This window comes from Falco punctatus, assembly GCF_963210335.1.
Source record: "Falco punctatus genome assembly, chromosome: 9".
Lineage (NCBI taxonomy): Eukaryota > Metazoa > Chordata > Aves > Falconiformes > Falconidae > Falco > Falco punctatus.
The window spans coordinates 33055083-33078559 of NC_137589.1; the positions used below are offsets into that span (position 1 = coordinate 33055083).

A 23477-nucleotide genomic window follows, 5' to 3' on the forward strand; every position below is an offset into this window, starting at 1 on the left:
GCCATCCTGTTTTGTGCCCAAGTGCTAGGCATATCTGGTTCTACTAAGTCTGTTAAATCCAGCACATTGACCGCTGAAAGGCTTCAGGGGTTGTCCTTACAGAGCCAGTTCTTCTGGAAGGTTCCCGTGGATTTGAGGTGCATAAATTAATACTCCATGAGCTCCTGTGTTAGCAGATGATACCAATATTTTTACAGGGTGAACGGAGAAACCAAAGCACAAAGAAACCTAACTGCAGTCCTGTAATGGGTTGGTAGCAGGGCCAGAAGTAGTCTGGAAATGGCTGACTCTGGTCTCTTGTAGTCATTGCCTCTCCTCGGGATTTTTTTTGTGTTGAAGTTTCTAGGAAACTTTTTCTGTAGCACTAGTAAGGGTACCAGCTTTGCACATAGCAGGTAAATAACGGAGGGGAGGAATTGCTATTCAGCAGGGAGGCTGAAGTTGTAGCTATAGAGTTTAATGTATGGTGTTGGTCGTCTTTATGCTGTGATACACAGCTGGAGCTGTGTACAGCTTGCAGCAATTGAACTTTGGTGCTGAAAGGTCAAAGGTGGCTAATCCAAATTTTTGTTTATCTTCCAGGTCTACGCACAATGAACTAGAAAAGAACCGGTAAGTAGCTAATGAGCTGAATTCTAAGAAATGCAAGCCTAGTGAGTGTAATGTGCTTTAACCTTACACATGCAGGTGCCGTTTGATCAGCTTAGAGAGCTGTGAAAGACCACACTGCATCACGTAGTTCTATAAGTTCGGGGGGGGCAGAGGGGGGAAGACACAAAAAGATCTGGAAAAGAAGCTTTGTTTTTGGTTGGGGTTTTTTCTCTCTCTGAAAAGGCAAGAAGTGACCCAGTTTTGGACTAATCTGTATGCGGAGTAAATACTGTTCTTCTCCTGACACAGTGAAATCTGATTGGGGCACTTTCCATACATGAGGTTGCTACGGGATCAGGTTTCTTGGGCCCTGGGTAATACGTGTTACCATGATCCAAAGGGCAGAGCCCTGTGCTGTACACCCTCTCCCTCCCACCCCGCTGCTGGGCTCTGATAGTCTGCAGCACAGAAGAAAATGCCATTGTCTAGAGGCTCAGAGGTCTGGCTAGCAGCACTCCTGTGGAGACTGTCTTCTAACCTGTTTTAGGATTGTGCCTGTTTATCCTTGAATCTGAAGTTTTAGCAAGCCTTGCAGTTTTGTTGCTTGGCTAGCTCTTCTATATGACTCAACCCTTTTGTAACAGGAGTTAAAGTAAGATAAATACCATTGAGACAGGGGAGCTAGTTCACACACAGATCAGATTATCACCTTCCATTCAGGATGCTGTAGTTAAGTTTATAATGAAAACCCTGACACAACCTTATCTTGGCTCTTCTGTGGGATTTTAGGGGGGCTGGGGGTGGTGGTGTCTGTGTATTTTGTAGCTGATGGAACAAAGGCAGTGCTCTGGCCAGCTACTCCTATGAAGAAACCCCCAGGATGGGAAAATTGAGTTTTCAAATCAAATAGTTTGATCACCTCCTCTTAGCAGCCATCATTTAACAAGGAAGGACTACAAGGATGGCCAAAGATACAAGGAGGCGTCAAGCCAAGTGTGTATTACCATTCAGGCAAGATCTTCCCATGTAGCTTCAAGGGAATCAGAGCAGAGTACCTCATGCATCATGTTGCCCCCAAGTTTCCCCCATACCTGCCTCCCCCTGGCAGCAGCAGTGCTGGGAAGCAGCTTGGCCTTTGCATGGTGTGGGTGTTTTCTTCGAGGCTGTGCTTTTACCTCCTGGTAGCTTTGAGGATTTACAGAGTTGTCATGGTCGTGTCTTTCTGGGGTGATGCAGGGACATTTTTTTTTATTTGGGTTATGTTGCTCCCTGAGTGTCAACCTTTCCAGTCCCAGGTTGAGCTGTGTTGAAAAGTTTTGGCTCCTGGGTTTTCCAGTGCGCTCTACAGTTTTATTTACTAATGAGGGAAAGAAAATGCAGTGCTTGGGACTGACCCAGAACGGATGGTGCTTTTTTTCTCCATGACAACAGTAAGCCATCACTAATTTTCAATGTGCTTGTTTGCATATCTAATTGTTACTGCAAACACTGCTTGCCCTCAGTACAGCCTTAAAGCAGAGCTGTCTCCATCTTTCCCTGTACCAACTGGTCTCACGTTGGCCAGGTTTGCATGGATATGTGACCATCTTTTTCTACCCTCAGGCTTGTGGAGCAGGCAGTAAAGTTTCAAACTCTCTGTGGGTGAGATCTCAGCAGCTAGCATTACATACTTATTGTCCAGCTAAGGACTGGCAAGTATTGATGGGTTTAGGATATGCCTGATACTGGCTATTTGTGTGAGTCGAGGAAGCTTCTGCCCTGATTCCCTGTCTTTAACTGAGGGCAGTAATGCTACCTTGGGTGGGGATATCGTGAGGATTGACTAGCCCTTTGATATATGTACACATTACTAGTGAGAGGAGCATTGCTACCTGTGCTTCCCCTTACGCCACCTTCTTCTGAATGTTGACAAGCCGTTTGCTTGCTACAAAATTTGTCTTTGCATTCCCAGTTGATGTGATAGCTCACTCATCCTCTCCTTCCATCTCATTTATTCTCCCTAGTCCCTACCTGCTCCAGATTGGAGACTCCTAACCATCAGCCTTCTCAGCAAGGTCTTTCCTTCAGGGCTTCCCATTCTGAGGCACTGTATTCCAGGTCTGAGTCTCAGACATGGTTTTACAAGCCCTTGGTTTTCATCCTTCTGGGAAGGGCACACACTGGATGACATTGGGTGGTCTGTACAGAAAAAGTCCTGTGTCTGGGATCTTTGATAGGGAGCCTGCTGCTTTGGGATTGTTTGTGTCTTAATGCATGTACTATGGCCTGATCAGCTATGCACATCTGCAGACCCAGCTAGACCCTGTAGTGACTATGCTAGGTTTGCAGTGTTTGTTACCGACGACTTGGACAGTGAGTTTCATACCAGAAGCATTTATTTTCAAACTCCACAGCAGTGTTTTCTGAGTGAAGGGGATTGCTTCCCAGTTAGATTTTCACCATGTTTTATTTGCTGTGTCGTTAAGGTTGTCAGTGTCTCCAGACTTAACTGTTGCAAAGATAAAAGCCGTGATACTAATAGCTTTGTGGCTGGCAGGTGCTCATTTTCCCTATTATCTGAGATTATTCCTTTTGAATCTCACTGTTATCTCCATTATTGACACACAGTATAATTTTCAAAATTGTCCACTATTAGGTCTCTGACTCTGTGTTTTCCGTTCTCGTCTGTGAACAGCAGCCGCCTTATGTTCAGTTAAATTTTGTTCTAACCCATTCAACAATTACACAGTTTCTTTCAAGCAGTAGCAAGAGAATACTAGAAAACCAAAATGTTCTTCTCCTCCTTTTTGAATATGCAATTTAAGTTGAACTAAATATTGCGGGGCTGATGATGTTTCAAAGTATCAAGATTAAGAATCTTGTACCCCTTTGATGTAAAAAAGTAACTAAAAATACATTGAAAAAAATTAAAACAATGTTTTAAGCTCCACTCCTTTATTTAGTCTTGAAATATTTCATGAACACTCCAGTGGTTCTGCTAAGGAGCAGTTTGATTTGGTACCAAATATTAGCTGTAATATTTAAGTGACTTTCTGCTTTGATTTGTTTGGGTTTTTTTAATCTGAAAAGATTGCAGTGACATTTATATAAGGGGCTTTGTTTGATTTATAAAAGATTAAAGTTAATTTATAGTTATTATCTGTCACTAATCCTCATGTTGGAAAATTGTTTGTGTTTTTTATTTAATGGGTATGTGTTTCAGTTTATCTCTGCCCAGAATGAGTCATAGCTTGCATTTAAACAAGAAACCAGTATTCTGCTTCTCATCTGCTGCAAGGTGTAACTAAACCAGAACTTTTTAGTCTTTTAACACACCTACCAAAAAACTTAAGCAACACCCCATCATTTTTTAAAAGAAAACATGATAAAGTGACTGAAAAGTGGCTGAAAGATGAACTTTGCTAGTGTAATATTTTCCTCAAAAAAGGATAATAAATAAAATTCAGGCTGAAGTTAAGAGATGTGTGATATACGGATATCAGAATTAACTGTTGTCTGTGAACGTTTTGGACACATACCAGTTTTGGAAGGATGTCGTCAGTGTGGTATTAAGAGAAGGTACACAGCACTGAGATAACTTTCCTGCTGCTCTGTGAAGTGGCAGTTCTGTTAGGCCAATATGGTGGTGGTGTCTGTCAGAAAAGTTGTATCTCCTGATAGAACACGATAGATGTTTGTAAAGCTATTGATGAGGTTAAAAAATACATGGTTTTCTGTATATCCTAGATTGATCCATTTGGTTTTGGTGATGATTGCATTGTAATACAGCAGGAGGAAGACAAAGCTGAATAAATGGGTAAAGAATGAGTTATTAGGGCAGATTTTTCTTATGGTAACAATAATTTAGTTCAAAGAATAGATAGACTCAAGGAGGGAAAGAGACCGTGGGAGGATCACTGAAATTAGAATTTTCTGAAGATCTGAAGATCTCACGGAATTTGTGGCTCTGCAAAAAAAAAAAATTGAAATGAAAATGGACGAAATCTAAAGGATACAAAACTCCTTCTAAACCAAGTTGCTAAAGAGTTGTGTTTAGTGTAAAAGCACAGAGTGGTGTAAGATCCTTTTTCTCTGATAACTTTTGAGATGATCAGAAGCAAAATGAAGAACAGATAGCAATGGTCAAGTACTGTGTTTTTCAGCCTTTCTGACTGTTACCAGGAATCCCCGTCTATCTCCTGTGATTCCCCACCCATTCTCTCTTTAACATGACTTTATTGCAATAGGGTTTCTCCAAAACAGTTTCTCACGAAGAGCTGTTATGCTAGGTTGCATATTTGAGGTAGCAGGTGAGATAAAGGAAAAACTCTACTGAACATTTAGGAGAAAACCATGACCTGGGTCAGCTTGCACTAAAACATGGGGCCTTTTGAGGCTCTGCAGCAATTGCACAGTTTGGTTCTGTTTCTTTAGAACAGAACTTTCTTTTGCAAAATGCAAGAGAAGAGGGAAGGGAAAGCAGTTAACAAAGGGCATTTAAATAGTGCAGACATGCTGTCTAGGCTGAGAAAGGTAGCGGGAAGGGAAATGAAGGTGTAGTGAATCCTTGCTACTCTGAATAGATCTGGATGACTGTGCTTTTTGTAGCGCTATGTGTACTTGCCAAGGCAATCTGGTCAGTGTTTGTCTTGAACCAACTAATCAATGTGGTGTTGAGTTCAGTGCTATTCATCAGGAGAGCTGGAACAAGAAACTATTCCAGTAAATTTCATTTGGTCTTTGGAGTAGGCTTTGTTTTCATGTTAACTTCATGTAGCAAACATTGACAGTACATATTGTTTTCCTCATTAATAAAACTTGGAACCTGTGATGTTCCCTGCAGCAGTCAGTGTCCAACACAGCTGAGCATGTATCTTTCTTTGACACATCCAAAGGTCAGAGCATGCACTGATCCAACTTGCTCCTTGTGGGAACTGTAGCTAAACACTCCTTGTCTCCATGGCCAGTACAGAAAAAGAGCTGGAGGTAGCTAGCTGTCTTCAACTGTTGCTTGGATGACAGATGTCTCCATTTTCTGCTGGGTCTAACGATTTTCAGCAGGGCTGAAGCATGTTCCTCTGGTTTAGATCTGGATAACTTACTATGCTGCTGTGCCTGTTTTTGCTTAACCTGGAGAGAGTAAAGCCTGTAGTTTGTGCAGTAAAGCTCTCGGAGAGGTGTTCTTTCCGGGTGTGTTCAGGCTCAGTCATTGTCATTTAGTGTAAGTCTGCCTTTTGCTATATTGCAGTTATTTCTTTGCATTGCTCTGGGAACTTGCCAGTCAGATGCCATAAAACTGGGATTGGTCTCTGGCTGACACCACCACACTTGTACATGCGAAGTGCCTCCTTGTGCAGAAGTAGCGTTTCGATTCACTTACAGCTGAAAGTCTACAAAGGCTTTGTTTCACGTTGGCTGGGCAGCAGAACATTTTGAACTCTGAGTAAAGCTGCTGAAAAGGGACAGTTAGTCTCCATGCCAAAATTCAAAGGAAACAAAATGATCCTCACTTTGTTGGGAGTTCTTTGGTACTGCTTGTATTGGAATTGATAGTTTCAATATGATAGTTGGTTTTTTATTCAAACTGATACAGTGAAGAATGAATGCCTGCCTGCCTTCTTTTCTGCTCCCAGACCTCTGCACCTCCCTTATGAATCCAATAGCAGTTGGAGAAAGAAGAAGAAAAAGAACAATACTACTGTTTTGGATAAACTGTCACAAAGCAAAATGTTTTTGTCTCAAAAATGTTGCACAATAAAATCACTGTTATAAGGCAGTTTTCAGAAACAGATACTTATCACAAAGCCCTTCTCAACTAAGATGTGTTTTAGGGACGCTGTCTGATGTGTTTTTCTCCCATAGTGTAGAAAACTGTCAGTGCAGTCTGCTTGGCCCTGACATAATGATCTGATGCTAAGAATCCTTTCATCATCTTGCCTCCTAGAAGGAAAACTTTAGAGGAAACCCCCATCTTGGAAAGAAACACTCTGCAGTCAGGCCTCCCCGCTTACTGGCTGAGTTCCTTTATTCAGCATCCTGTACTTAAGATTTCCAGAGCTATGAATAGAAGAGGTATCAAATGGTGTGTTACTGGTTATTTACTGCTTTCAGGGAGCCAGGAGGGGGTCTGGTAGCTGCTGTGGATGTGTAATGAAAGCAGTCCTATGTACTTAGATGGTATCTGATTTGGAGTGCATCAGTTGCCAGCTTTGGTTCTTGAATCTCTTCCTTGCATCCTCAGATTTCTATTTAGGTGTGTTACTGCAGTTTACTTTCAGGCTCAACCCTCTCGGGTTCTGTATATTTATGGCTGTCCTGAAAAAAAATAAAAGAATGGATAAATTCCCTCTGTAATCAGTGAGCTTGGACCAGGGAAGAATCTGGCCCCAAGTAGGAAGTCAAGCATTCAGCATTCCTGGCTCAGTTTTCAGTCATGTCAGGGCTCTGCCCTTGTCATATCTCTCCCAAATTAATTTCTGGAGACTTTGCGGGGGGTGGGGGGTTTGGCCCTTCCCGCCCCCCCCCCCCCCCCATCCCCTTTCCTGGGGTGCTGTTTGAAGTGCCGAGAGCCAGAAATTCTAATGCAATAACTTTTCTTGATCAAGTGATTTAACGTTGCTCATGGGCCTGAAAGCATTACTAGCTGAAAGCCACTTGGGGAGTTTCTGCCTTAGAGAAGATGAGGTAATAGGAATATAATTTTTGAGACAGATTACCTGTTAACTACAAGTTTCAGGACTTTTTACTCTTGGGGCAGAAGCTGGAGTTATATGTGCTGATCTAGATCTGGCACATGCATTGGGGGTGCTATAGCAACATAGCCCATGCAGACCTGTGATAACCAGAGGAAATACAGTGTAGGATAGGAAATACAGGCAAGAAACTTCCTCATTCTCCTTTCTGTATGTGGCCCATTTTTACTAGAGTATCACAACTTTGAGAACCTGGAACCTTATGATATGCCAAGGAGGGAGAATGGGAAGAGTGAAACACCCCTATTTAACAGCTGTGGAGCAGAAACATACATGGATCCAGTGCCTGGACTAATAGGCATGCGGCAACAAGTTTGCATTGACCCACTCCTTTGCTTCATTGATCCACATCTCCAGCCAGTTGCTTGCTTTTTCTCTCCATCACAAAAGTTTTCCCTGTCCCACCTGGGATTCCTTCAGAACTTGATGCTTACTCCTTGTGTCCCCTTTGGCATCCTCCCTGTCAGTGTTGCCCAGGGCCAGGCTGTGCTGTATGACACTGTCTTGGCACTGTTGTACCTTTTCCCATTGGAGAAGAGAAAAAGGGCACAAAGTGAAGGTACCTTTGCTGCTGTGGGTGGCTGGTGGGGCTAGGCAGTGTGGCCTAGCCCCTTGTTTTGGGTGCTGTGGTGGGTAATGCAGGCATTCATAGCCTTGTCTGGAAAATGAAAGCAAAGGGCTTCATCTCACGGTTGCTGTGGTTGTTCCCTGACTGCAAATGGTGCTGATCACCCCAAGCAGTTTGCAAACCTGTGGGCAAACAGACCAGGCAGGCTTCCTCCCAAGCAGTGCATGTGATAACCATAAAACAATTAAATGGGCAATGTGCAACCAAGGGGCAGGAATTCTCCACCCGTGAAACCATCGGGTAACGTGGACAGGGCTAAGTCAGGGCCATGGCAGAACATAGCAGTAGATGGTATCATATACCTGCTTCCCTTTCTGTGTGCCTTAGGAGTTTGAATTTGTGTAGAAATACAGGTAATTTCTACCTAGCACTCTTTGTGTTTGCTCTTTGGTAAATCCTTACAGTGCCTCTGCAAAACTGGAGTATCCCCTTTTTTCAGAAGTGGCACTTGTGTCTGTCAGAGGCAGGTTGAATCTCCTATAAAGGTTTTGAATTTGTTCAAGTCTGGAGGAATGCAGATGAATCCCTGGATCCCAGAGCAATGGGATGAGTCAGGTCTTCTGCCCGATGTTCCATTAAAAAAAAATAAGGGCTGTCTTTTGAAGGTATGTGTACACTGCTGCCTGAGCATCACTTTCCATTAGCTCTGTAATAAGATTTTCTGTCCCTCTTGCCTGTTAATTATTTATCTTTGAGAGTGCATTCATAAAGAAACATGACTTATTTAGGGGAAAAATGAAAAGCTTTTGCAAAGGATGGATGCTTTTTGCTCTGAATTTTTGCCCAGGAGTTTACTAAGTAGAGTACCTTAAGGCTCACGATGAAGAAGGGATTGCCATGCATGGCAAATGAGCATGTTCAGCTCACAGAAGGTGGGGCAGGAAAGGGGATGTAGCAGTTACGCAGTGATCTTGTAACCGCCTGTGCAAGGCTTTCTGCCCAGAAAGGGCTGACGGAAAAAAGAAGGCATAACAAACTAATGCAAAAATGCTTACGCACTTGAAACCTCCAGTGAAAACAGGACATGAGCTTGAAATGCTGCGTTACTTTCATAGAAATAGACTTAATGGCATCAGTGGATTCACGCATGGTCCAGGCTGATAACAGTTTGTATGATAAGGGTGTGGTCTTTATCGTGGTAGGTAGTAAACAGCTGCACAAAACTTAGTCATGCTTATAAAGTCAAGTGCAGGCTGCTGTCTCAAGTTGACTGGTTGCTGAGCTAGAGTGGAATATCCAAAAGCATTTGCATGATTTAGAAGCACAGCTCCTAGTAACTCTCAGATGAATACTTGCTACTTGCTCCTTCACTTGGGCAGTTGTTGCTCCTCCCTGTGCTGTAGTTATGCCTAGGCATTTGGAGAGCAGTGCCAAGGGTTCCTGTACCAGACGACTTACTGTCCAGGACAGTGAACAACAAAAGGAGGACATTTGATAGACACCGCTCTTCATGCGAGTGAGTGTATTTGTTTGTAGAGAAAGGGCAAAGGCTGCCAAAGCCACACACCCATCAGAGGGGATATGTGGAAAGGAAAAGGAAAGTTGATGCCAGACTCAATTTTGCTGCTTATTTGTGTATGAGTAGATCTCCCTGTGAGCAGCCCAAGAGAGAAAAGGAACAGAAGAGGAGGGTTCAGAGGTGAGATCAGCCCTGAGGAGCTCACTGTTGCTGTCCCTAGCCTTGAAGAAGAGCCTGATCAGCCGAGAGTGTCTCAGGACCCGAGAACAGGCCGCAACCAGCATTTCCATCTGCTACTGCAGTGTGTTCCTCTTCTCTTTCCACTCAGAGCTGGATAGTGCAGGAGGGATCGCTCTGGCTCTCCCAGAAAGTGCTGAGTGATGTGTCCTCCAGTTGTCCTCTCAGGAGGGAGTTTCCAATGCTACTTAAAGGCACAACCTGTTGAACACTTGGGGTAATTCACTGTAATTCCACATGGGCAAAGTCCAGTCCTTAGATGGGAAGTGTTCTGCTCCTTCTGGAAACTCAGTGAAATTCTTCAAATGAGTTATTCTGAAAGGGGAGTTGTTGTAGCAAGTTTATTGTAGAAATCAGAGGCTGAAAAGAGGTTGCTTTGTATCTCTCATGTCTTTCATTCCCACCTATTTGGCCTTGTTCCCTGGGCTGGATTGAGTTGTGGGTTGCTCAGTCAGAATTTGCCCAGCTGTATGGGAATCTTCCATACAGCTTGGAAAACACCAGTCATTAGCTACACTTTGGTAACATCAAGGGGCCAAAGTGAGGTGAGTGCTCACGTTTGCTCAGATGCACAGTTATGTGCAAGCACACACAAAGAGCTTGCAGTTAAAATCGACATGCCCCTCTCTTTTTTTAACACAGGGAGACAGTCCCAGCTGTGTATACAGTTTGGTGCTTCCCTTTGATCTGTGTTTGTTTCCAGTGTTTCTCATAGACTGGATCCTGGTGCTTCTCAGAGCTGGCTGCTCTTTTCCATGTTTGCAGCTGCATAACTGCATACAGAGAAGCTTGCTGGGGTGATTGGGTTGTAACTGGTTTCAGCAGCTTGGGGTGGCAGTTACTCTTCCCTGCAAACCCCTCCTGTTGTTTGCTTTGCTCCTGTCCTTTTCTTGCCAACCTGCACAGCAGGGGATTGTCTCATTCTGCAAGTGGAAACTGTCTTGCAGATGCCATAGGATCCTCCCTTTTACCTTGCCTACCTGCTCCCACATGTGTGTCATTACTTCCCCTTTCCACTGCATGCAGCAGCTACAGCTGCCACTCTGGAACAGATCTTTTGTTCTGTCACCAAGGCTGAAGCTCAGAGGGGCAAAATTCCCCCTTGCTTTCCAGAGGCTTGGCACTCTACCCCTGCAGCTGGCTCGGGCCCTGTGCCCTAAAGGTGGGCAAGAAACTGCACTCTCCAGACTGATGTGGAGTTCTGTGAAGCTGCTGAAGATGGGGCTGAGAGGGGCCTGCAGCACTCGTTTGGTCTGTCCCCTTGCCCCAAGGCAGGATAAGCAGTGCAACCTATTGCCCTGATTAATTGTTGTTGTTAACGCTAGGAAGTTTTTCCTAATGTCTAACTAAGAAGAAAATTATGTCAGCATTGTTCTAGGGGAGGGAAGAAAAAGCTGTCCAAAGTCGAGTGCCTCTGTGTGTGTGAAGGGGAGAGTCCCAAATGCTGAATATAGTAATTGGCTTTCATAGCAAGAATCAGTCTGTTAGACCCTAGAAGTATGCTGAGAAATTCTGGCTGAGATAAGCAAATAAGGGGAAAAAAAATAAATTCATCTTTCTTTTTCCCAGTGCATGTGTTTGCCACTTCACCTACCCACCAAAGCAACTTTGATGCCAAAAGAAGTGGGAAACCGGATGGGAACACTTCATCTCCAGTGGATATTCTACGTAATATGACCCTCTTAGGAAATGCGCAGAGTCTGTTCTCTGTGGCCTGACCTCTTTTAAACATTTCTTGGCTTGGAAAAGCAGCTTACAGGCTTGGTGTTCACTGGAAAAAGCACATATGGGGATGCGTTTCAGTGAAGGGATTGCAAAGGGGGAGAAGAAGAGGAATCTTACATCTGGTGTCGTATACTTTAGGAAAACATGCAAAGGCCCCCTGGAGTCATGAGTGTCTCTTGAGTTTCTTTGCATTGTGGTTTAGGGTTTTTTTTTAGTGATCTCTGAGAAAAATACACTTGATGGGGAAAGAGCAGAGTGGGAAGGGGGTTATACTGTGGGTTGGGCACATTGTAAATGGGTAGCAGTAGTCAGAGTGGAAGGCTGTTATACAGAAGTAGGGGACTCTCATAAGCCCTCCAAGCTGGCTCTCAGGTCTGTGCAGACAATGTTGCCGTGTACTTCCCCTCAGCCATCCAGGGAAAGCAAATTGCATTAGTTTCTTAAAGGCTTTTTTTTTTTTTTAAGGAGCATTTGTTAAATAAATTTGATATTTAAAGTGAAAAATATGATTAATCTTGCCAGCTTTTGTAATCTCCACTGCAATTCTTGTGATATTCTGTGATTCTCAAATCCCAGCACCTGGAGTTAAGCGTTTTCTATCCCCCCTGTAAAACCAGTGTATAAGCCAGTGTAACGTATGTATTTAAAAAACAGAAAGAAGGGGAAGAATCCTATATAGGTGTCTACGTTTGCTTTTTAAAATCATGTGATGTCTGAGCGACTATGTGTATTTTTTTTTTTAATGGCACCAAAATCATCATCTTTTGGACGCATGGGATTAAGAGTAGGACATCAGAAACTGAAGGTTTTAAAGAAATAAAAAGCTTTATGACTGCTTGGTTGCAAAGTCAACAATACAGCCTTCATCTTGGTTCTGACTAAACTCCTTTGAACTTTGCTGAGATTCCATCTTGGGAATTTCTTGGGACAGAGGTAAAAGGAGACCTCGGGTAGGTTTTGCTGCATATATGGGGGAGCAGTGAGGGGTTATTGATCCATTTTGAGAAATATGGTCATCTTGTACTCTGGGCATTGTTAACTAGCAGAGAAAGCTGAATGAGTTAGCTTCCCAAAGTGTCCTGCTCTTCAGGCACTTAACATACCAGTGTCATTGCTGAGCTACATGAGCACCTGAAAACCAAGAGTGGATTTAGCTGTGCAGTACTCTGTGAAGGAATTAGGATTAGCTCCATTTTGTGGATAAGCGGTGCATGCTTCAGTTCCTCAAGGGATTTACCTGAGGTCATGCAAGCTGTCTGCAGACAGGTCTCCTGACTCTCACTTAAAGGTCTTGCCTGCTGCATAACCCTTTCTTGCTTGTGGCGAGAGTTGAAATGTCAGCTCCATTTGGTTGCTGCTTCGTCCTTCCTGAAAGCACATGCAAACTCTGCGAGCTCTTGGCTAGCACAACACTAGGAAAGTCAAGAGAACTGTGCTTCTGGTTTGCCGTTTGTCTCTCATGATGAGCAAACCCACTGCAGCCTCTCCCCAGGTGAATGGTTTGCAGTGAAAGCTATCCTTTTTGTTATTGTTTTTCTTGGGGTTTATTTATTGTTCTTTTTAACATCAGTGACTTTTGAAACTGACAAGGAGTGATCCTGCGATGGGATGCTGTATAGAAAATGCCTGGTAATGAAGCAGTAATTTATCTTGCCTAAATTTGTGAGGCCCTGTGAGTGACATGAGCACCACAAAATAACAGGGAAGAATGGGTGTGATTGTGTTTATAATGCAGTGCCACTGTAGGTACTTCTGTAAGCTTGTGTGATTATTTTCTTAATATTGTCCTGATAGTTCAGCAAATAGAAACCAAAAAAATGGAAACACCAAACCAGAAGACTAGGTGTTCCAGCTCCTCTCACTTTTTTTTTCTTTTAATATTATTTTTCTTTCCAAAACAAACCATGAACCTTTCAGTGTCTGGTTTGTTCCCGGTGGGATCCTAACCCTTTTCCTGCTGGGAGAATACGGAGCTAGCGTAAGGCAGCTAATCCTTCCACAAATGCTAGTTTACTCAACTACAGCTGTTCTTGATTTGGGGAAATTAAAGTCATATCCGTTCCTGGCATTGCTGACCCAGGCAGGGGTTATAACGATCATCTCCAGCTGATCACAAGTTGACTAGGTAGAATGTCCTGTGCTTAATAGAATGGCTTTTTGAGCCCTGTTGGAAGCACTAGGAGTTTTGTAGTTGAGCCTAGAAAAGTCCAGCAATTTTCATATCTTATGGATACATTTTGTCTTGCTTCTTGCCCAAGGAAATGGTTTCCAAGCTTTTTCCTTGTTTGAGGTTTGAGCTGTCTTACATCTCTTGGCCTTCACACATGCCTGGAGAAGAGAAAGAAAATGCAAGGAAGGTGTCAAGGGTAGATAAAGGGAAAGGGCAAGACAGGGAATTTGTTTTGGTGGTGGTGTTTTTTTTCTGCTGAAGTTTACATTGTTTTAATTTTCTAGGTGATAAACCCTGCTCCTTCTTGGGAGAACTGTATTGACAATGAGTTTGTATTAGCACATCACACCAGTTAAGCAGACACAAGGTGTGTTTTCACATTCTGTGGTACTTCCTTTCAAAAAATCGTTTCTTTCCTGGTACCTCCCTATGTATGAAAACAGGTGACTCATTTGCTGTCAGTGCTGGGAGGTATGCTTCTCTGTTCAGGTTCCCCTGCTGAGTAACATGTATAGTTAACTTGAGTTAAAACTGTTTGTCACTTAAAGTTAGCTAACACCTAGATTTTGAAATACAGTATTACTGTTCTTTGTGTGCAAAAATCCATATCCCATAGGAAAAATAGTGCTAGGATCTCTTAAGTTCTCCTTCCTAGTGCTTTTATCCAAAATTACATCTGATAGTGACCTTGGCTGACAAGTCCTTTTTCCTGGGAAGTTTGAGGTTAAATTTAAAATAATTTTACAAGGTGAAATTACATGCACTGCTTCCTCTGTTCCAGATGCATGCCCTCTATACCTGAAAGGTACAGTAGATATTTGATGACTCCTTAAATATTTCTGACAGTATGAAGAGGTATTAGATGAAGAGCACATGCTTTCCTTCTGGCATAAAAGATTTTGTGTAAACAAGTATTCCAGATGGTCACATACTTAGAATATTTTTTCATTAGAAATTATGATTCTCTTCCATGAGGTGAGGAAACTGGAATATAGCTTTGGAAAAGAAATATATGGGGTGGAAAACTCTGTCCTAACTTAGTGAACAGTAAAAATACGTTTTAGTAGCTATAGCTTATCTGTATAATTTAAAAAATCATGTTAATGGCAAAAGTAACATGGTGCCAAATCAGAATGTATTCTTGGTATCGGTATATTCCCTGCTCATTATTTTGAAAACAGGAAATATGTTTTCCCAAATAACAAGTTGGTAGCGTCCTTTACTCTTTTGCTGATGGACGAATGTTTAACGAAGCATGTGCTTGCTTCTTTTCACTGGTTAAGTGACATGACTAGTTTAAAACATGACTGTATTTAGTAGGCACGAAAGTCCAGGGTCTCTTTCAGTGGTATTATGAAGAAAGAGAGGCTCTGATTTGAGGTACTGTCTGTGCCTTCACTGCTATGACACCCTGTGGACCATGGGTAGCTTTTCTGCTGTAGCCAGGAGACCAGTCCAGGGGCGCTCTCCAGATGCCTGGTGGGAAGTTGCCTGATACCTTGGGTTCTTCCAGTCTCAGTGCAGACAGGTGGCTTTCCAGGGCCTCTGCAGATCCGTGCTAATTCATCTGTTTCCTGGTGCGCACCACCTTTGATTTCTCCTGGAGAGGCTGCAAGGACTCGGTGGTAGTAGATCTGAACTGGAGAGTTCTTCTCATTGCCTGGCAGTTTAGAGGCAGTTAAGGGTCATGGGGTGAGAGCATCCCTGCTTCTCAGTGTGTGACTGCAGAAGCCTTGAAAGAGCCTGAAATAGCTCCTCGTTTCTTTTCAAAGGCATGGTGCTTAGCCAGGAAACCTCTGAACAGACTAATCAAGAATAGCTGGCGAGTTTGGAAAATCTTGGCTATCTTTGCCAGTGACCTAATTCTAACAGTAAAGCTGAAAATCCATAGGTCACAGCAAAGCAGGTTACTGCCTTTTCAGTGAGGCAGGTTTCTGATGAATGGCACAGCTGCTTTGCTGGTATGTTGGTGGTGTGGAGGAGGATGCTGCACTGGTTGCAGCAGCGTCACCAGACTTTGCGGCTGTGAGCACACTGCACATCCCTAGAAGGATAATTATAATGGTATTAGTGAGAATGAGGGCACAGGACACCATTGGCTATTTAAAGAGCAGGTCTATTTTTAACCACCTTTTAACAAAGATGGAGTTTTTATTAGACTAGGCTAGTTGGGACTTTATAATTAACTGGCCTGGGTTGCACGTTGATGTTTACAACTTGCTTTACATGCTTCCTGATAGTCAAATGCAGGATTGTAACCCTATCTTACTGCCAGGGTAGCAAAACTGTGATACCTGAATGGTCAACAGTGAGCATGATTGAGAAGTTGGTGCCACACGATCTTGTGCAAGAGGCACCTGGATGTGACCATATTGGTGGCAACTAGGCTGTGTTTTAAAGTCAGAAGGAGAATGTGACGTACAGCATTTATGGCCTGTGATGGCTATAGGGTTTAGCATGCTGTTGTAAGCACAGCTCAGCCTAAAAGGAGTTTAGCTGGTAATATCGTGTACTGTGCTGCAGTAAAGTTCAGTTAATTACATTCACCAGGGATTAAAATACTTCATGACTAATGGCCAAGATCAATAACAGTAGATCCTCAATATATAATTTTAGGGAGGATTAACTTTGATAAATAATATTAGACTCTGCTCCAGAGCATCTGTTGCTATTTGACATCTCTTAACAACTGTCCAAATTGCTTTCAAAGAAAGGCATAGAGGGGCTGGGAGAAGGGAAAAGAAACTGATGAGTGGGCACTGAGAGCTCAGTGCTAGATCTGGATGAAAATGAAGGGGTGAGAGAAAATGCCAGGCATTGACTGACTCCATTCCTCTGCTGGGCAGATGACCACCTATACTGCTCTCATCACCTTTTCATTGTGAAGTACAGGCTGTTATATTTGATCTTTTTCTACTGAGCTGAAGTAGTCTGTCTCATTGGTGCCTCTGAAGATCAAAGAGGTTAGGAAAGGATGCGCAGTGATGTTACCAAACAGCTGCAAGTTCATTCTGGAGGAGGCACCTTCCAAAATGGTATCATTTTTATTACTATGAGCATTAGTATTCAGATTTTTTTTGCCATCCCTTTAAGCATCCTAGGTTTGGAAGTCATGGGATTACAAATGGTCTCTTTTTTTATTGTTATTATTTTATGCCTTTATATGAAGCTTCTGTATTCTAGCCCTCTAGTTCAAAGAGGAAAAACTTCAAGATATGCAACGAATAGGACCCAAAGGCCCAGAAGTTATTGTGTGAGTAAAAATAGCCCCAGACAGATCACTTCAGCTTCAGAATCATAATGTTGCTGTAGTCTATTCATTTGGGATCTGCTTGATTCAGGATTTCTGAGTGCAGACACGGGATTCTGTTTAAACATCCGTGTATTTGGCAACTGTATTCTTTTTCCAAGTTTCCAATCCAGTAGACTGTCAGAGAAGAGGACAGAAACAAAAACCTGGGCAGGCTGAAGGGTGACAGCTGGTGATAGCAAAGTTGAGCAAACAGTCCAGCCTTTGCAGTGCTGGTCGGAGAACAGAGTGAAAAGAAAGCTAATAGAGGCTCAGTGTGAGGTGAGAGCAATCCTACTGCCTGAAGTGCCTTCTGAGATGAGAGTAGGACCCTGAGTTCCAGAAGTGTCCTGTTTATAGCCATGTCTACAGTGCTGTGGCCTTGAATCCTAAAAGTAGAAGCTCTCTCATGTGTCCATATAACTCGAGGTGTTTGTAGGCCAACCCCTTCACCCTCTGAACAACATGGTTTACACTGAAGGTCTGCACAGTGTGAACAGACTGATCAGCCTTTGGGAGTTGCAGCTAGAAGTGTCTATTATCCCTCCATATTGCAGCCCAGGAGACTCCTGTGCTGCAGGAAAGCCAATCAGTCAGATCCCCCATATTACACTAAGGGATTTGAGGCTGGCCTGATTTCCCTTCCCTCCATCCTTCTCTTAGCCTTTTTTGATTTTGGAAATCCTTGAAGTAATTCATTTGCCTTCAAAATCTTAACAAAATAGGGAGAGCCCTCTCAACAATGTTCAGGTTTATACCTAGAAGGATCTTAGGAAAGGGAGAGACCTTGACAGTTGTGTGACATGGAGAGAGGTGGGGAGAGCATGTTTCTCCCCAGACTGCAGTAGTAGCCTAGAAAGACTCATGCTGGAATGGACCAGGGGTGGCAACAGACCACTTGGTGCAGGCTTTGTTGGCCTTGCAGCCTCTGTTTGCTAAGAGCCTGAAGCTCTTCCAGAGTTTAGATCAGTGACAAGTCTTCCTGTCTAGAAGAGTTGGAGGTAGAAATAATTTCTGTGTGCCTACAGGGGTTCATTTGGCCACGTGCTAGCTCTGTGGTAGAAGGCCATGCAGGGCTCAGGGACAGTCAGGGCAGGGTTTGTAGGGCAGCCTCTTTCAAAGTTTACGATGCAGATAGCGGGCAGTATATTTTAACTTAAAAATCCTTGCTTTATGCTTACCTTAAGACTTGCAGCTTCTTTTGCAGTTGTGAAGGGGTTTTCCCACATATTTCAGTTGTTCGGTAAGACGCTTCCTTTCCCAGTGTACCTTGTCTTGGTTTTGTGACTGTGGTGGCCTTTGGACAAAACGCTGCTGTTGCAGAGTGCATTGATACATTGCTGTTTGTATTTCCTGTCTGCTTATAGGCTTGAATCAGGATGCTGCTGTCCTGAGCACTGTGCTACCCGTTATCTCCCTGTTACGCAGCTTGTCACCAGGCAGGTGCATTGATATGTGACTTGGAAAAGCTGCATTGCCTTGGGTTTTTGTTCTTGTTACTATTATTGTTCTTACTATTGTTTAGTCATAGGTCTCTTAATATGTGGTTTGTTTTCCATCTGCCCATGATTTGAGAATACAGTTGGGTGCATGTTCATTTTTAACTTTTACAGACAGATCTGATACAGTTAAGATCAGGCTGAAAATGTTGCCTATAGAACTCTTGTTCATTTAAATTCCTATTTATAATACATTGTCACATCTTTGTCTTGTTTGTCCTACATTTTTGTTCGTTTATTTTAAACAGTAGAAAGGCTTAAAAAAATGTGATCTAAAGGCCTTTTTATCAATTACTTTTTCATGGTACGTTTTATTAGCATTTGGAATACAAATACTCCTACATGCCAGGGAGCCATCGGTAGAAATCAACTGGAAACAAAGAGGCAAATGAGCAAGTATCCCCTTCAACTGGGAGCAAATGCAGGAAAACAAATAATCGTGAGAAGAGACCTGATTTAAAATCAGAAAGCAAGGCTTGTTCTGAATGATTTCACAGCTCAGGTGGAGAATATTAACTTTTAACTGCGTATTTCTGAGCCAGATTTCCTTCTAAAACATGTGTCTCGTCTCTGGTGTCCTGTGGAATTGGGGTGAGCAGGTGTGAGTGTGTTTATTGCAGGCTGGATAGATGCCACCGCAACTTTATTGTGCGTGGCTGGAGGGCTTGCAGCAATTGCATAACGCTCTGCAGCAAGGAAAGCACGGCTCGGCCCCCAGTCCCCAGCTGCCTCCCCATTCCTGATCCAGGTGCTTGGCAAAACCTCTTCCTTCACTGAAGACGAGTGTTCAGCAAAGCGGGGGGCAGATACTGTTGCAGAGAGGACTGGGCTGGGGGTTAGAGATGAGAGCAAGGAAAAAACATCAAGTCTTACAATGGCTGTTAGAGATCAGCATGCCTCTGACCTGTGAATTGCTTTTAGAAGGAAACCATGTTGTCCCCCATTTTCCCTGCCCTGTGGCTTTTGCATGTGTTTCTCATTACTTTTATCTCAGAATCATTCTCGTCCAGTGAATTATTGATGTGGGGTCACTTGCGTTTCTCCAGGAATTGCTTTCTTTAACCAGTGATCCCTCCTGAATTTTTTAAGCAATCTATTAGCTCTGAAATCCAAACAAAAGTTGGCGGTTTCTGATTTCAGGGTTAAATTAGATTCAACTTTGAAAAGGTGTAGAGGGAAGAGGAGGAGGGCAGAGGGGAAGGATGATAATGTCATTTTCCATGTTAGGATCTTCCTTCTCCTGGTTCTTTTGATGCTTCATTTGGTTTGGTTCTGGTTTTTTATCATCTTTTGGAGATCAGGTGTTTGATTTGGCCTCAGTGGGACTTAAGCATATTCCTAATGTTGAGCACATGCTTAAATCCACTGTTGAATTCAAGCCCTATAGACCTGCAGGCATCCTACAAAAATATCCGGGAAATGCTTTTCTTTTCCCTCAGATGCTCCCTGCTTTCAACATACAAAAATCAGAATTCGGCATTTTGAAATGCTGCTGGAGGCGAGTTGGTCATTTCCTGCTGGGAGGGAGGCTCGATCTTTTAAAGGTGGGAAGAAAGTGTGTGTGTGTCTGTGGCATGTGTGTACAGCAGTGTCTGACTAGGGGGTAGTGCTGAATCTGTTAAACCTGCTGCTTCAGAGCTGAGCGTGCACGTGTGTGTGACTGACTCCTCAGCAAAGTTTGTTTCTCAGTTTCCATTGCTTCTGCCCATGGAAAAAAACCCACAAACCCAAAGGCTGTCCTAGCGACGAAGCTCTGCAGTCTCTCCAGGGATGTTTACATTCAGGGATGGCTCCTTGAGGGCTGTGCCCGAAGCCATTGCTGCAGCAGTCACAAGAGGAGGATGGACCCGAGCAGGGGGGGGGAGTCGCCCTCTCAGCACAGGTGCACACGGGTTTGGCTGAACCCACCAGGGCCCAGGGAGGGAAACTGCTGGTGGCCTTGCAGCCCTGGGCTGGCCCTCGCAGGGGGCTCCACAGGTGCTGGAGGTAGGTTGGTTTCTGGCTGCTTTGTGACCGGCAGACACAAGGCTTGGAGCTGCCACCACAGGTCCCTCGGCTCTCTGGGGACTTCCCAGGCAGGGAGGAGGCTGGTGACTTTGTGCCCAGCTTGCTGTGATGCAGAGTAGTGGGGTAGGTTGATTCCTACCCAAACCCCTCAAAAATGTCCTCAGAGAAGTGAGGGATGGAAATGGGGAAATTTTTTTTTGCACGCACACCTTTTTCTGCACTGCAGTTTTGATCTAGGCAAAACAGAGCCCAGTTCCTGCAGTGGGATTTCGGTGCGTGCTGTACAGTGAGACAGCTGAAGCTATGAGCAAAAAGCACGCATAAATAAAGGCTTCCTCCCCATGCTTTATATAATCAGAGTGGATGATGTCATTGGGAGCTGGAGAGGAGAGCAGGCTGTGAAAGTACAGCCCTCTGCAGCCAGGCAGAGCCAAGTGCAAGGAGGGGCTGCACAGAGCAGGGGCCAGGCTCCTCTCTGATAGAGGCTCAGGACCAGAGGGCCAGGAGGCAGCTCGGAGGGCAAAAGTAGAGAATCCAAATACAGTTAGAAGCTCTCACACAGGCACAAAGGGAAAGGGGGTAGAACAGCATATGCCTGGTGGGCAGCAGTGGGGCTGCCATTTTAGGGGCCAGCACCCCATTCTTCCACATGTAGCTACCTATAGCTTGTTGTGGATCAGCTGCCAGGGCTATGGGGCTGCTGAGCTTACTCATCCCTCTTCTGCTTCACTCTGTGGCCCATCTGTGTAGGATCTGATGTACCTTTTCCCACAGTAGTTCCTGACAGAGTAGAGAGGGCATCCTTGCTCAGCTTGCCCCCCACATCCCAGAGGAATTTGCTTTCTAGGCTCCTCCTGGCCCTGCACAGGGGAGGAAGCAGAAGTGGCAGAGGGGCTCTGTCCTAGCCAGAATTGCCAAGTGGAACAAGATAAAAAGGTTGTCCTAAGCTCTTTGTGGTGCGTGTTACATTCTGGTTTTCTGAGGCATCTCGGGTGCTTTGCTCCTTTTCTGGCCACCCTGATGCCCCTCATGGGGATCTCAAACATGAGTCGTCTTCCCCCACATCAGGCTGAGCAGAAATGGGGCACCGGGCTGATCTCTTGGGGAAGAGCAGAGCCCTTTCCTTTCAAATCCTCCATGAATTCCTTCTTCAGCACGTCCAGCACCTACGGTGTGCTCAGGATGCTGCTGTGAGAGCCTGATTTTTTCCAGTGCCACAGGAAGGAGAAAGGGCTCCAGCTTCTCCCGTCTCCCTCGCAGCTAGTGTACGAAGGCTTTGGCCTTGGCTGAAACAGGAATTCTCCTTCTGTCATCCTCTGTCTTCCCCAGGATCAAGGCAGCGAGAGGCAGCAGCCCTTAGCGCCAAGCCCAAGTTGTTTCTCTGTTATATAACAATATGGGCATTTAGACTTGTTTTTCCAGATATTGGCAGATGCGTCAAATATTGGCATAATCCAGTGGTTTACATGGAAAGCCGTCTGGCTCTGTCTGGAGCCTGCACAATACTGGTATTTTCGTTGAATACAAGAGCCTGCAGCATTGTCGAAGCCACGTTGCAACGGAGTCCAGGTAAACAAGCAGAAAAGACATTCGTTGCACGGCCTGACCTGTGGGATTACAGCTCCAGGACTTGATAAGGAAGATTAATACGTCTGTGATTGCTTTCTCTCTGGGATGGTCTGTTAGCTAAGTTTGCTGTGATACTTTTGAGCTCTGGAGTTTAATTGCTGGGTTTCAGACCTGCCTGCATGCTCTGTGGTTTAAGAACCCAGCGTGGTCTGCTCGGGCTCTTGGAAGTTGAGAGAGATCAGGGTCTCTGACCGGGTTAGATTTTGAAGATAAAGAGGCAATGTACTGAACACTGCAGAGGGGGGAGAGAGCTGGGGAAACTGTATGTTTTTGTCTCTCTGAAGAAAAGCAACATGCTTATGTGCCAGGACAGTTTGCAGCCTTGGTTGCTTTTTGCTATCCCAGCTGTACTGGGCCAGGGAGCTCCCGAGTGGCTCCAGCAGTGTCATCCCCAGCAGCAGGAGGTGACTGCTGGGGCTGAAGGGCCTGGCTGTCACCCATCTGCACCAACGTGCACACCGAGGCTTGCCCGCTGCTGTATGCTAAGTAAAGCTCTGTGCATTTCCCTCAGTCAGGCTGTGGTTGGAGGTGCAAATGCATTTACGTTTGCAGTGGCGTCAAAACTCAGCGTAGCTCAGCTCTGACTGCAAAATAAGGGGAAAATCCAACGGCAGCAGGAAGTGATAGCTTTGGCCAAACCTCTTCCAAACCTGCCTCAGCTCAGCCACCACCACCTGCCCTTGCAGCATGCTCATTGCCTGAGCTGTGCTATGTGCCGTTGTGATTTTATCAGCTCATGCTCACACCCTCTGTTACAGGCAGGTGTCCCCTCCTGATGCCTGGTGTGCTGGCAGAGGCCATCACCCCTACTGTGGGCCACAGCCTTTGGCCACTGTCCAGCAGAGCCACCGCTGGGAGTGGCTTCTCTGAAAACTGTCTGTGTGAGCCTGGGCCAATCTTCTGGGCTTCGAGAGCCAATGTGGGTGTCCAGAACAGGGTAATGTCCCCTTTGGGGCCACATGTGCTAAGAAACTGGAACTGCCAGCTTTTCCAGTGTCCTTATGAGAGCAGACCCTCTGACTGCTTTGTCCTCTCCCTGCCCTTGTCAGGGCCTGCAGAGTGCAGTAACCTTCTTCAGTCCACTGTCGTCCTGGGGCACAACAGGATGTGTTTCAGTGTCCTTATGAGAGCAGACCCTCTGACTGCTTTGTCCTCTCCCTGCCCTTGTCAGGGCCTGCAGAGTGCAGTAACCTTCTTCAGTCCACTGTCGTCCTGGGGCACAACAGGATGTGTTTCAGTGTCCAGAGTTTTACTACGTGGCTGGATCTTTGCATATAGCTTTCAGGTGCTTAACACAGTTGATCTCATTGAGTCTGCGTGTAACCTAGCTTTTGATGTAGCAGATCAGTGCCATTTTTTTAACCACTGTCTCAGCAGTCCAGCCAGTGCTCCGTGCTGCCCAAAGCTGATCGCTGGTTCCAGGAATTGCAGCTCCTGGTGCAGCACCTTCCCTGGTTCCTGGTAAAACCTCCAGTGCTAAGACTCAGCCCAAAGCTCAGGCAGTAGATGTGT

General features: G+C 44.7%; 1 protein-coding gene across 3 annotated transcripts in view; it reads left to right on the forward strand.

Annotated features, from left to right (window-relative positions):
• Positions 1–23477, forward strand: part of MXI1 (MAX interactor 1, dimerization protein) — a 57455-nt gene that overhangs the window by 27026 nt on the left and 6952 nt on the right. For 2 of the 3 annotated variants that reach the window (XM_080402544.1, XM_080402546.1), the window contains exon 3: positions 583–612. The exons of the other annotated variant lie outside the window; for it this stretch is intronic. In XM_080402544.1, the coding sequence (XP_080258670.1) occupies positions 583–612 (30 nt within the window). The remainder of the gene's footprint in view (positions 1–582; positions 613–23477) is intronic. 3 annotated transcript variants of the gene reach the window in all.